At 37.7% G+C, this 12,878-nt stretch overlaps 1 protein-coding gene across 1 annotated transcript; it reads right to left on the bottom strand.

Moving 5' to 3' along the window:
• Nucleotides 1–2,392: 2,392 nt before the first annotated feature.
• Nucleotides 2,393–8,236, bottom strand: LOC496913 (gastricsin). Its single transcript, XM_002932979.3, has 9 exons — nucleotides 8,131–8,236; nucleotides 6,883–7,018; nucleotides 6,553–6,670; nucleotides 5,873–5,991; nucleotides 5,510–5,709; nucleotides 5,215–5,334; nucleotides 4,919–5,066; nucleotides 4,694–4,792; nucleotides 2,393–2,709 (listed from the first exon to the last, which is right to left on the bottom strand). Exons 1-9 carry the CDS (start codon nucleotides 8,184–8,186, stop codon nucleotides 2,554–2,556), a joined length of 1,152 nt encoding a protein of 383 aa, XP_002933025.1. The 5' UTR covers nucleotides 8,187–8,236; the 3' UTR covers nucleotides 2,393–2,553.
• Between the last annotated feature and the right edge of the window lie 4,642 nt (nucleotides 8,237–12,878).

The following is a 12,878-nucleotide window of genomic DNA, read 5'->3' as shown; positions in this document are numbered from 1 at the left end:
CCCTGCATTACCACCTTTTGTCTTGGACAAATAAACAGTTTTCTTTGCTTGCAAGAGCTCCTGGCGTCCAGCCATCATTTATCTGAGCTTTGCACTACACAGTGGCAGTGGGAGGAGTATTTACACAACACTCTCCATAAGCACCTTCCATTTAGCGAAGGCCCATCCTGTGAATCCGAGTCGCATGTACCCCATGCTCTTTTCACTTGCTGTTACAGTGAGTTACACTAAAATCTTTTGTAACATGGAGGCTCTAAAGGGCAGAGAGCTGTAGATTGTCTTTCTAGCTGGAAATCCTTACCAACAGGTAAGGATTTTTGGGCGATAAATGAGCTGTACAAGCAATTGTATTGTGTTTCTAATTGTTGCCATGTGCTCACTGCCTTTAGGATGATATTACTCCCAATGCACTGCGTGAAAGAAGAGTGAAGAGAGAGTCATTTCAATGCACTACCTGGTATCCTTACTATGTTTTCCACCCCATGCTTGTCATTTTAGCAATACTGTACTTCACATTCTTCTTCTACTTTCTCTCTTTGGGGTATATTCATCAAAGAGTGAAGTTAGAGCTCACCACGGTTCTCTACAGTGAAATTCCTCCACTTTCTATTGATTTCTATGGGATTTTTAAAGGCATATTTATCATATTCACTTTCACTCATTGATAAATACTCATTGAAAAGTACCTGCATATTGCCCCCCCGTTACACCCTAGACAGGTGCCTTTGCTGCCTACCCCTAGTTCTGGCCTTGTCTCACCCACTTTTCCTCTGATCTCCCCTCCCTCAGATTAGTTCTTTTCTTTTCCTCTTTTTTTACTGTACTCACCTTTTTTCTTTGCTTTCCTTTTATGCACCTATTTTCCCACCCACTTAAAGCAGAAGGAAAGGTATGATCAATGGGGGGGAGCCAAAATGTTAGGCACCCCCAGAGATTGTTATCACTTACCTGCAAAGACAGAAGAGGATCATTCACTTGCAGGTACCCTGGGCCAATGCAGTTTTCTGCTAACAGGAGCACCAGCCCGGGGTACCTGTGAGTGAGTGATCCTCTTCTATTTTCTGTCCTCTTCTATTTTCTGGCTTTGCCATGTGCAGTATCGTGAAAGCTGAGCTTTAACAAAAAGGCCAGATTTTTCACTGTACTGGAATGTATCAGGCTGAAGAAAGAAGACAGCAGGAAGAGAATCGCTTGCGTGCAGGTACCCCAAGCTGTTGCAGTTTTTTTGCTAATGGGCACTGGCCCAGGGTATAAGGTAAGTGATTACAATCTAAAACACTAAGGGCAATCGCACACAGGACATTTTCTTTTGTATATCTACACTACAGCGGATGATAAAATGTTCCTAATTTCCTTCCTACCAGTAGTACTGTTAATCTCTGGTCAGAAAACCTATGCAAAGTAACCCCAAGTCTCTCTATAAAGCAGCTTCGGGCTACTTCCAAAAGCAGAAGCAACGTTCATGTTTCCTTATCAGTCACATTACTGCTGGTGGAAAGGAAAATAGGGATGCTTTGCAACTGCAGTGTGCAAAGTGCAATTCTGAGCACAAGTGATAATAAAGTGATAATAAAAGCAATGATGCCAGCACTTGTCACAATTCAAAAAGAGCTGCAAAGTGGATTCCCCCATTATAGGAGATGGTGTGTGTTAAGCAGTCTCTTGGGCCTCCCCTGGAGGATGTGACCATAAGAGTTTTTCATTAAAATTATAATTTGCATAAATTGACTTTCTCTTGTTTGCCTGTTTTTCCCAACCCCTTAGGCTAACGGTACATCAGGCTGTGTACCTACATAGCAAACACAGGCAAAAAAACTGATTCAAGTTGACCTATTTTCTTGCTGTAAGTGAAGTGCACTGACAGGTAGAGAGTTGGACTGTGTGCAAGCACGCATGCATGCATACTTTTGTGTTTTTGTGCTAAAATCAGCTCCATGTCCACACACACCAGCATCTGTTGATGCCAACAGTTCTAATAACTGGCATGCCTTTTTGTGCGAGTTTGTGCATGCGCGGGGGGGGGGGGGAGAGCTTGGCCCGGCTCTGCAGGTATGAGACCCATTATCCAGAATGCTTGGGACCTGGGGCTTTCAAGATAAGGGGTCTTTCTATAATTTAGATCTCCATAACTTATATCCACTAAAAATAATTTAAACATTAAATAAACCAAATAGAATTGTTTTTCTACAATAAGGATGAATTATATCTTAGTTGGAATCAAGTACAAGGTTCTCTTTAAAAAGGAAATATTTTAAAAAAAATTTAATTATTTGATTAAAGTGCAGTCTGTGGGAGCTGACCTTCCTGTGATTCAGAGCTTTCTGGATGACAGGTTTCCGGATAATGGGTCCAATACTGTTACCTTGATCAATGGTAATAAACAGAAACGCAGTCAAGGGTTAATTTCCATTTTATTTATGACTGACAATTGCCAATAATAGCCAAAACTTTACCAAGACAAAATGTGCAATTTATCACACTAATATTGTGTATATCATTTTACTTTCATATATTTGCTGTATGTAATGTAGCCTACAAGCAGAAGGTTTTTCTTCATGCAGCAGATGCAAAACCAACTTGGTTGTTGCCCAAATCATAGACAGAATAGTACTGCCGAAGGAAGACATCACCCAGGATCCACATAGGTTGCCCATTCTGAGAGGAAAGGTAGGTGGGCATGATACCAATGGTACAATACCCACTGCTTTGCTACAAACAAAAAAACAGGAAGCAAAATAAGAACTAACATGGTATCTATTAAAGTGTGTATGTATAAAAAGTTGTATAATAAAAGTCCTTTTCAAATTAAACATAAAAACCCAAATTCATTTTTATATTAACACATCCAAACCCATTGTAAAGGAATTTAAAAATCCCAGCTGTCAATCATAAATTGGTTGCTTTCCATTCAGCACTACCTAGATGTCACTGCACATCTCACTTTTCCCCTCCCTCCTCCTCATCTAATTGTGTAGCCAGTGCATGGGCATGGGCATCAGGCCCCCCATTCTGGCACATAAACAAGATTTTGGCATGATACACAGATTGCCTTCATAACAGTGTCCACAAAATGGTGCCTGCCTGCTTGCTTTGATTGAGGTATTCCAATACGGAAGGAAACAAGATTTATATTATTTATATAGACTAAGTAAAGTTTATTTTGCTCAACTAACAATATAGAAAATAATTTGAAGTTATTTCTTAGGGTGACAGGTCCCCTTTAAGAATAGGCTCTTTACTATAAAGGTTGCCCTGTTAAAATGCAATTTATGTGTAATGGGCAAATGCACTTCTATACATTATGTATTATAAAGCATAAATGGTGCTGGGAGTTTTGATTATTGACTAACTAACTATTGCCACGGTCTACATAACAGAGGCATCTGAATCTTAGGGAGATTAATGCATGGCTAATGGTGAAGAAACATGGGCTGATAAAAGCTGCCAAAGGACAGATTCAGCAGCTTATCAGTCTATGTATGAGGCTCTCAGACGGCCTGCCTGACTTATATCTGCCCAAAAGTTAAGCATTATATGTAATGCTGTAAGGGCAAGGAGCACATCGACTCACAGTGCTCAAAGGCCTGCATTCCGCGTGATCTGATCATTTGGTCCAAGGGCTAAACAATTGGATCAATCCAATATCAACAACATGGGGAAGGCCTATAGGGAAAAGATCTGCTTGTTTGGTGACCTTGCCAAACAAGAGGCTCTTTCAGTGTATGGCCAGCTTAAGAGTCTCGTATAAAGAGAAAGCTTGGTCATTTTAGAGAACTAGGATGAATTTTCCATTCACCAAAAAGAATTTTGCCAGGGATAGCTGCACCTCATTGATGAAGAGGATTGCTAGAAGATTGCTGAAACTAGATATGGGGGGGTACAGTGACACATTATGTTGAAGATGGGTTAGATGAGGATCTGGGCATAATAGGGGAAAATGGGGTGGAAAGGTAAATACTGTAGAGATATCATGATATCATGTAAGACAGGAAAGGTCAGCAGTTGCATCTACACAATATACAAACTGGTAACAGTATTATTTGTATAGTGATTATGCTTATTATGCTAACTTTTTTTGTAAAATCCCAACTGAATGAATTTATGTTAAATATGGGGATATTTTTAACCTTCAATGTAAACCTTTTTTTTCTATCCCTCTGCTACTTCCTAGTCTAGCATGAAGCTCCGTCCCCTTTTATTTGCTGAGCTGACTGTGAAGAGGGTCAACGAGGTGTCTACTTTGCATGCTTGCTGTCTCTGCTTCAATGAAAATCAAACAGGCATGCACAGTAGACACCTCTTCGACCATCTTTAACTACTTTGTTATTATGGCATATTCACAATGTGCATGCCACCATATCTTTACAAATTTACTTATCAATATGGGATCATTATAGTAAATATATTATTTCTCGCAACATAAATTTATTTTGTTCTTAGATTGTAAGCTCCATGGGGAGGGACCTCCTTCCTACATTGCCTTTTAACACATGCCACTTAATCTCTGTATAGTGTACTTCTTTATTTTAAGGATTTATTACAACAATGCTTGTTCTCCCTGTGTATACATTTTTACATTGTAAAATTGGGCAGTACTGCATATCCCAGTAGCGCTATATAAATAAAGCTATACATGCATACATTATATATTATATTTATAAGCACATTATGCCATTAAAACACCGCAAGTTACCTGAAGAACGTAGGCAGATGGTGGCAGGGGGAAAGAGACCCCACTGATGGTGAAGCTGATTGTGGGAAGATTCTGGATGCTGCTACAACTTACTACATACTGAAAAGTGAAAATTAAAGACATTTGATGATTTAAATTTAAATTTGAAGAGTTCAGATTAGTATTTCTTGTTTAGAGGGTTTGAATCCCTCTCTAAGACTTAATATGGATAATTAAACAATCTACCTCTCCATTCTGATCTTGCTGAGCTCCAATATCTTGCATGAGTGAAGCAAAAATACTTTGAGGAGCAGTCAACAGGGAGGTTCCAGTATCAACGATACCTTGACATCCTTGGCTACACCAGCCTGAAGCTTGGCCATTTATGGAGAACCTTTAGAAAAAATAAAACTGTGTTTTCCTAATTGACATAAAAAACACTTAAAATTTGCTTGGTCAAAATACTTTATATTCATTTTGTCTTTATATGCACAGACCCAGATGAAAAATATTAGACTGTGTTAGCATTATATGTTTGTTACCCTTGGATTCCAATTTGCCAGTATGTTTCTGATGTCACTGGAGTCCAGTAGATTTGCCCTGTGTAGTAATTTTGATCAACACCACCAAAGGCCACTTCACCACCACTCTGAGTGTTTTCTCTGAAAAATAAAGTACCTTTAGAAGACATCTATTGCAGCGATTTTAAAATACTGTTTATACTAGATCTGTATGGTAAAACTAGGATTCATTTCCCTTTGTTTAATACCAGTGTAAGCACTGTTGTGGCATACTTAAATATTGTTACATTTTTGAGTAATTTTGATGAATGCTTACCCACTCAAGTAAAACCCAAAGACAGGTTCGTTTAGAAGATTTTGCTGCAGCATTCCCTGCATCACTGTGGTGGCTCCTCCCACAGCAATGGATGGGTAAGCTAGACCCAAAATGCCATCAAACTGTGCATACACAAAGTTGGTTCCAGGCTCGGTTACACTCAGGCCAAACTCTTGCTGGGAAATTGCAATATTTTGGATCTGCAAACAAGTAAACATTTCAACAATGAGGCAATAAAATCAAATGTTTTCTTTTTACCAATTATTCAATTTATGGTTGTTGTTAAGTCATTTACAGATCACCAGTACACTGCCTCTACATTATTTATATATGTAGCTAAATAAAACATATTTCACTACATACTGTCACAGTGTCATATCCCAAGATTCCTGTCAAGCTGCCAGTTCCGTATTGCAGGGAGAATTGCTGCTGGTTTGAGGAGTAGGTGGAAGACTGACTAGGGTTAAACAGTGGGTGGTTGGCTAAAATAAAAAAGACATTTTTATATGAATATATATATATATATAGACTTATTGTACAAATGCATCATATTATTTCTTCTGCTGGTAAATTGAGTACTAAATCTAGTCTGTTCTGATTATTATACCCCTGAATGTCAGATCTCTAAAACAGCCCATTTCAATAAAAACTGATTGTGTGTAAAACATTTATGGGGTTATGTAACAAAAGGTACTTAATTTGCCCAGGAGCAGTAACCCATAGCATTCAATCAGCAGGTAGCATTTACTGGTCACCTATTTAAAACTTGGTGCCTTTTAATACATATGGGGTTAAAGACCTATGAAAAGGTCAACAAAACTATTATTCTGATTTTAGATTCGTAAAAGAAGTAGAAAGAAAAAAATATATACATATAATATAATATATATTATAATAATAATGAATCAATATCTGTGGCAAAATTATCCTACTACCTACTGGGTTTATTTAATATTTAAATGATATATGCTACAATGTAACATTGTTTTCATTTTATGTTGTTACATAATGGACAACAATATTATCATGGAAAAGGTACTTACTGCAAGCTTGGCTTTGACAGTTAGTAGAAGCAACCCACAGATTGGAAGATCCAGTGTCAAATAAAACCAGGAAATTCTGAGGTGGGGTTCCAATGCTGATCTCTCCATAGTAAGACATCTAAACAGTGAACTAAATAATTACTATACTTATTTTGCAACATTTAAATTGTCTTCTATTAGTGACATTTTCGTTATTCAACACTTGAAAAGAAATAACATGATAATGGTCTATTTGCTTTTAAAGCTAAAAAAAAAAGTTTAAAGAAAGGCCTTAATGTGCGCAAAGCAAAATATTTGAGAACACAGTTGAGTTCTTTCATTGCTACTCACATCCATGTAGTTTGCAAGGGGTTCAAAAGCAGTAGCATACTGGTTGTAATACTTTGAGGCTGGATCCACTATTGGTGCTTTGATTCCATGTTCTCTCATGACTTCCCTCATAGACTTAAACCTCTTCAGGGGGACTCTAAAGTAAAACCATTAAACACATCAGTGAATACTAGGGTTTGCCAATTTAAGATGGCAATATTTTCAAAGTGAACTGCAAAATACTTAGAGAAACAGCAACAATGTCTCATTATTTTGAGTCCCAGCATTTTCTAATTACACCACCATCAATATACAGTTAGTTGTCTGCCACTTCAGTCATCTTTTTGAAACTTTCTAAATAGGCAATTCCAACATCAAGGTTTCTACCTTTTCACCTATGTGTACATGTGTACTTACCTAGACATGAATGGGGGAAGTAGGTCCAGGTTGGAGAGCCAATACTTCCTGGCGGGATTCAGTTTTGGGTCAGTGGGGCCCACATGGCCCAGTCTGACCCTGTTCCTACTAAGCTTTATAAATATGCCCCTAAGTCTAGGAATGTGCACAACAATTGCAATAATCTTTATACATGTCAAAAGCATACGAAAATCCCTCAACCCAAATGAACATCTGTGGGATGAAATGGAACTCTGATGCAAGCTAGGCGCAAGCCCACCAATATGTAGTGTAAATACTTCCCAGATGAGTAGTGGGTAAGGCTAATGGCACACACTTCCTCCTTTCTGGTGTTCAATAGCAGTGTTAGTAAGAGCATTCATCTAGATTTAGTTATGATTAGAGCTATAAATATCTCTAATTATTATTTAGATGTATTCTTCTTTTCTCATTTGCACTTAATTTCATTTAAATGTACAAATAATCACAATTACTAAACTGTATTTACTATTTATTTACCTTAGGGGGTAATGGCACATGTGCCTGTTCACAGAAGGTTATCACCCTAGTGCATTCAGCTAAAAAACACTAAATCACCTCTGTATTTTTTTCTTTTTCTATGCAAAAACATGTTTTGTTTGGAGAGCCCTCTTAAATGTTTATATTACCTTTTTCTTATTAGTAAACATGTAAATATTCATTATAGGTTTAATTTTTGATGGTTATATTTACATTTTCTAGTGGTGCATGTCTTTGAAAAAATCTAGCTGATAATAAATTAAATGCTTTACTGGTGTGATTAACCAAGAAATATTCAATTTCCACTTTTATATATGTATCCTACAGTTTTAAGGATCAGGATTATATACTTACTTGATTATCCCCTCTGAGAGCTGGAGACATACAAGTGCTAGTATGAGGAACTTCATCTTGATCAATTAGGTCCACAACTGAACCCAACAACTTATATACCCGAAAAAGGTGCTCAACTTTTTTTTACACAATAATGTTAATCATTACATCAGTGACATTTGGAAACCCTTATCAGTTCACAACTGATTTGCTTTATTAAAACAACTCTAATATCAGGAGGCATGTATTTATATTAAATATATTTGTGGAAATAAAAACAGTGAAATCTGATTATATGATAATGTTTACTCATTTCTGGTGACTTTGTAAATCTATCAAAGGTCGTGTCCACCTAAAAGCTGTTTTTTGCATAATGAAACAAAATACAATTCTAAGCTGTCCAATCATGCATTAAGAGGTTTGAATTATTTTATTGTTAATTATAAATGTAATTGCTATTGAAAGTAGTATTTGTGTATACAGGTATGGGACCTGTTATCCAGAATGCTTGGGACCTGGGGTTTCCAGATAATGGATCTTTCTGTAATTTGGATTCTTTCTGTAATTTGTACTTTATGTCTGTTAAAAAATAATTTAAACATTACAGGGATTTTCATGGTTTTATATTTTTTTAAGACCGTAACTAAACTGATTTCCACGAATCAAAAATCTGAATCAAAAAAGTTGTGAAAAAATCGCAAAAACTGAAACCTATTCACACAATAACCTCAACCTTTTGTATCATTGCACAAAAGCCAGCATCAAAAAAATCCTGACAATCTCTAAAACCACATAGCAAAGAAAGAACTTCAAATAAAAGGGACATCTGACTTCAACATGATCTCTCCAACCGAAAAAATCAAGCAGTAGTAAATGCCCCCCTACACTAAATAGGATTATTTTGCTTCCAATATGAATTCATTATAGCTTAGTTATCATCAAGTACCATAATACTGTTATTGTTACTGTTATTATTACTTCAGAGAAAAAGATATTCATTTTTTTAAATTAGAATTATTTGCTCTATGAGAGATGGCCTTCCTGTAATTCGGAACTCTGGATAATGGGTTTCTGGATAAGAGATCCCATGCCAGAAAAACAAAACATACAAACCCCCAAACATATTTTTTATTTATATATCCTTATATGTACAAAACTATTTTGGCACAATAATAACTACTAATCACAAAATCTCTGACATAAACCCACCAAATTAGTAAAGCATATTGCTGCTAAAAAAATTCCACTTCCTCATATGCAGAACGATGCTACTTCCTATAGGGGGCGAGTACTACTGTTTTATTTTTGCTGACGTTTTTCCTGTTATCCTCTCTTATCTCCCCCCCCTCCACCAAAAAAAAAACCCCCAAAAAACTCCTCTTTCTGGAAAACTTTCTGCACTGCTCTTTTAGTGGCCCCCTTCCTTATTAATTTAATATTAATGCTTACCTTTCCTGCACAAATTATCTACTTCAGCACTGGGGGCTGAAAGGTTAATCCTGATAGGAGTCCTAGCACAGATCATTTCTACAGGAAGGGTAAGAAGACCACGCATATATAATCAAGTAAAGAATGAATGGAATAAAAAGCCATTAAAAAAGAGCAGCACAAAGAAGAAGTAAAGAAGAGAAGTTTTGTGGTGCAAGTGTCAGAGTTTGACACACTTCTCTTTCTTTCCTGTATGGTGCTGTGAATGTCAACCCACAGTATTATTGAAATGAATTATGTGATATTATTAGAGCTGGGCGGTATGACCAAAAATTTATATCACGGTATTTTTCAAAATTATATCGGTGTCACGGTATTTGATGGTATTTTTTTTTAGGTATGCAGCTGTTCACAAAGAGATGTTCTCCACCCTGACTGGGGCATGTAATATCAGCATTATAAAGCATTTACAGAAGAAAGATCTGCTGATGCTGCAGCCAATACTATGGAAACAAGAAGAGCATCTCTGGTCCCCACAGGGCTCTATGTTAAAGCATAGTGCAGCAAGAACAGTCGCACAGCACAGCCAGCAGCAGCAGCTTTCCCCACAAAGGTCTCTGGAAGAAAACAAGGAGAAAATGAATAAAGCATAAAATATTTTTTTGCCTTCTCCTTCGGGCTTCGGGCTCCTCCAGTGAAGTGTCCCGAGCGATGCCGTTTCTGTTGTCTCCGAGCAGAGACAGGCCCTTTTATAAAGTTGCGCCCGTGTGTACGGACGTCACGTATGCACAGGGCAACCCCGATCTACACCGGTATGGGGGTATTTAAAAAATTAATATCAGTTTTTTTTTAAAAAAACGGTATTCGGTATATGACGGTATACCGCTCAGCACTAGATATTATCTTTGACAAACTCCCACAACAGAATAGTCATTGGCATTGGCACAGTTTTATTGGTATTGGGTTCAGTTCTAATAGCTCAGTATCTGTGTTTTCTACATATGGATGTTTTTTGGTTTCTGTTGGGTGCTCTAGTTTCATCATTGACAGTTAAGAAAAAATACACCTGTGAGTTTAATGGTTTTTGAGTTATATAACTTTAATTCCACTAAGAAAAAGTTGCTAGATAAACTCAGAAGTTGTGAGGTGCATTATCACACACTATGTATAAGCAAGATATAATACAGAAGGGCGTGTGAGCAAGACGACAACCTTGATAAAGGTTTATTTGCATGATTAGAACCTTGTGTTTGGTGACAAGTAAGGGAACAAAGATTAAAAATCATTTTTATAGTGTGTACCACAGAGTGACGCTTATCAGTCTAACGTGGGGCCTGGGTGCACATAACCCAGACCTGCAGGTTGAGGAGAAATCCAACACCAACATTGTACTTGGATAAAAAACTGGCTGAAGGATAGATTACAAAGAGTGGTGGTTAGTGATAAGCATTTTTTTTTCGGAAGGCATGGATTTGCAGCGAACTTCTGCGAAAATTCACTACGGAAAAATTTGTTGCGCTCCAAAAAAAGTCATGGTCGCATCAAAATGGACACAGCCGCATAAAAAAAAGACACAGGTGACAAAAATCCTGTGGGCGACAAAAAAAGTTGCGCGACAAACACGTTCTGCGGATTTTTTGCCGTTTCGCAAATTTTTTGGTCGTTTCGCAAATTTTATGGTGAAGCGAAACGGGACAGATTTCCTCATCACTAGTGGTGGTAAATGGAACATTTTCTAATTGGCCCAGTGTTGTTAGTGGAGTACCGCTAGGGGCCAGTTCTTGGTCATTTGATTTTTAACTTGTTTATTAATTACCTGGAGGTGGGCATAGAAAGTACTGTTTCTATTTCTGCTGATGATACTAAATTGTGCAAAACTATCTATGTTCTAAGTTCTATGCAGAATGCTGCTACTTTGCAGAGCAATTTGATTAAACTGGAAAACTGGTAAGCAAAATGGAAAATGAGGTTCAATGTTGACAAGTACAAAGTTATGTAGAAATAATATAAATGCAAGTTATACACTAAATGATAGTATGTTGGGGGTATCCTTAATGGAGAAGGATCTGGGGTTTTTGTAGATAACAAGGTGTCTAATTCCATGCAGTGTCATTCTGTGGCTACTAAAGCAAATGAAGTGTACAGCACTGCGTACATAAATAGCGCTTTATAAATAAAGATATACATACAAGTGCTGTCTTGTATGAAAAAGGGCATGGACTCAAGGGATGAAAACATAATTTTGCCCCTTTATAGGTCCCTGGTAAGGCCTCACCTTGAGTATGCAGTGCAGTTTTGGGCTCCAGTCCTTAAGAAGGATATTAATGAGCTGGAGAGAGTGCAAAGTGAAAGATGTGCAACTAAACTGGTTAAGGGGATGGTAGATTTAAACTATGAGGTCAAGGTTGGAGTTGTTTTCTCTGGAAAAAAGGCGCTTGCGAGGGGACATGATTACTCTGTAAAAGTACATTAGAGTGGATTATAGACAGATCATGATTATACAATCAACAATTTATCATCATGAGATCCCTGACAAACATATTATCAGGTGTCTAATCTCATTTAATGCCAGGTGTCAATAATCTTGTTATCAAGGCCCTATATAAGCCAGTGCTTTCCTGCCAGTTATTGCTGGATCATTGACTCATGTGTCCTACTTCTGTGTCCTAGCTGTTTGTGCCCATGCTCCTATTTTTTGCCCGAGTTTCCCCCCCCAACCCCACATCTGGCTTGTTATATGGACTCGGATTTGGTTTTGATTGGTCTTCTGTTTTCACACTACGTATTTTGGCTTCTTCTAAACACCAAACATGGAAACATCACGTTACCAAGCAATTCGGCTCCTACCTGCCACCCACTCACCTGTGGCCCAGCCTGACACATATATAGGGTTATGACAAAATTAATCCATAATACAAGGCATTAAATACATCCTGACAAAGAATTATTTTTAGTTGAGGGTGATTATCTCCTCCAGGAGGCTGGGAATGTAAACTGAGACTGGGTAAAGTACACTGTAAAAAGGTTTGCATATCTGGGAACAAACCTACTAAAAGGTCACAACCTTCTAGTAGGTTTGTTCCCAGCTATGCAAACCTTTTTACAGTGTACTGGGAGCAAAAAAGAATATTTTAATTACTTGATGGTAATTAAGGCTTGGTCTTCTGGACAGCGCCAGGTCCAGAGAAAAGTGCACCTGTGGCAAGCTGCCAATCAGACACCCCACATCCCTCATAGAGTGCACGTGCACACGCACAAGAGTGACAAGCAGGGGAGGGGTGTTATCTGTAAAGTATTTAGAAGAAACAGAAATCCCACCGCTCTTCACACAAAAGTTGGAA

Source organism: Xenopus tropicalis, chromosome 2 (assembly GCF_000004195.4).
Source record: "Xenopus tropicalis strain Nigerian chromosome 2, UCB_Xtro_10.0, whole genome shotgun sequence".
Lineage (NCBI taxonomy): Eukaryota > Metazoa > Chordata > Amphibia > Anura > Pipidae > Xenopus > Xenopus tropicalis.
Note: the sequence above shows the minus strand (reverse complement) of the source record. Positions and strands in the feature narration are given on the sequence as shown.

Bases quoted from the DNA above. Each gene is read 5' to 3' on its own strand.
- LOC496913 (XM_002932979.3), bottom strand. From the start codon at position 8,186: ATGAAGTTCCTCATACTAGCACTTGTATGTCTCCAGCTCTCAGAGGGG. The intron at 4,793-4,918 runs GTAGATTGTTTA...TTCACTTTTCAG, and splicing joins AGCAAGATCAGAATGGAGAG to TATGTAGTAAGTTGTAGCAG. The intron at 2,710-4,693 runs GTAACTTGCGGT...TTTTGTTTGTAG, and splicing joins CATCTGCCTACGTTCTTCAG to CAAAGCAGTGGGTATTGTAC.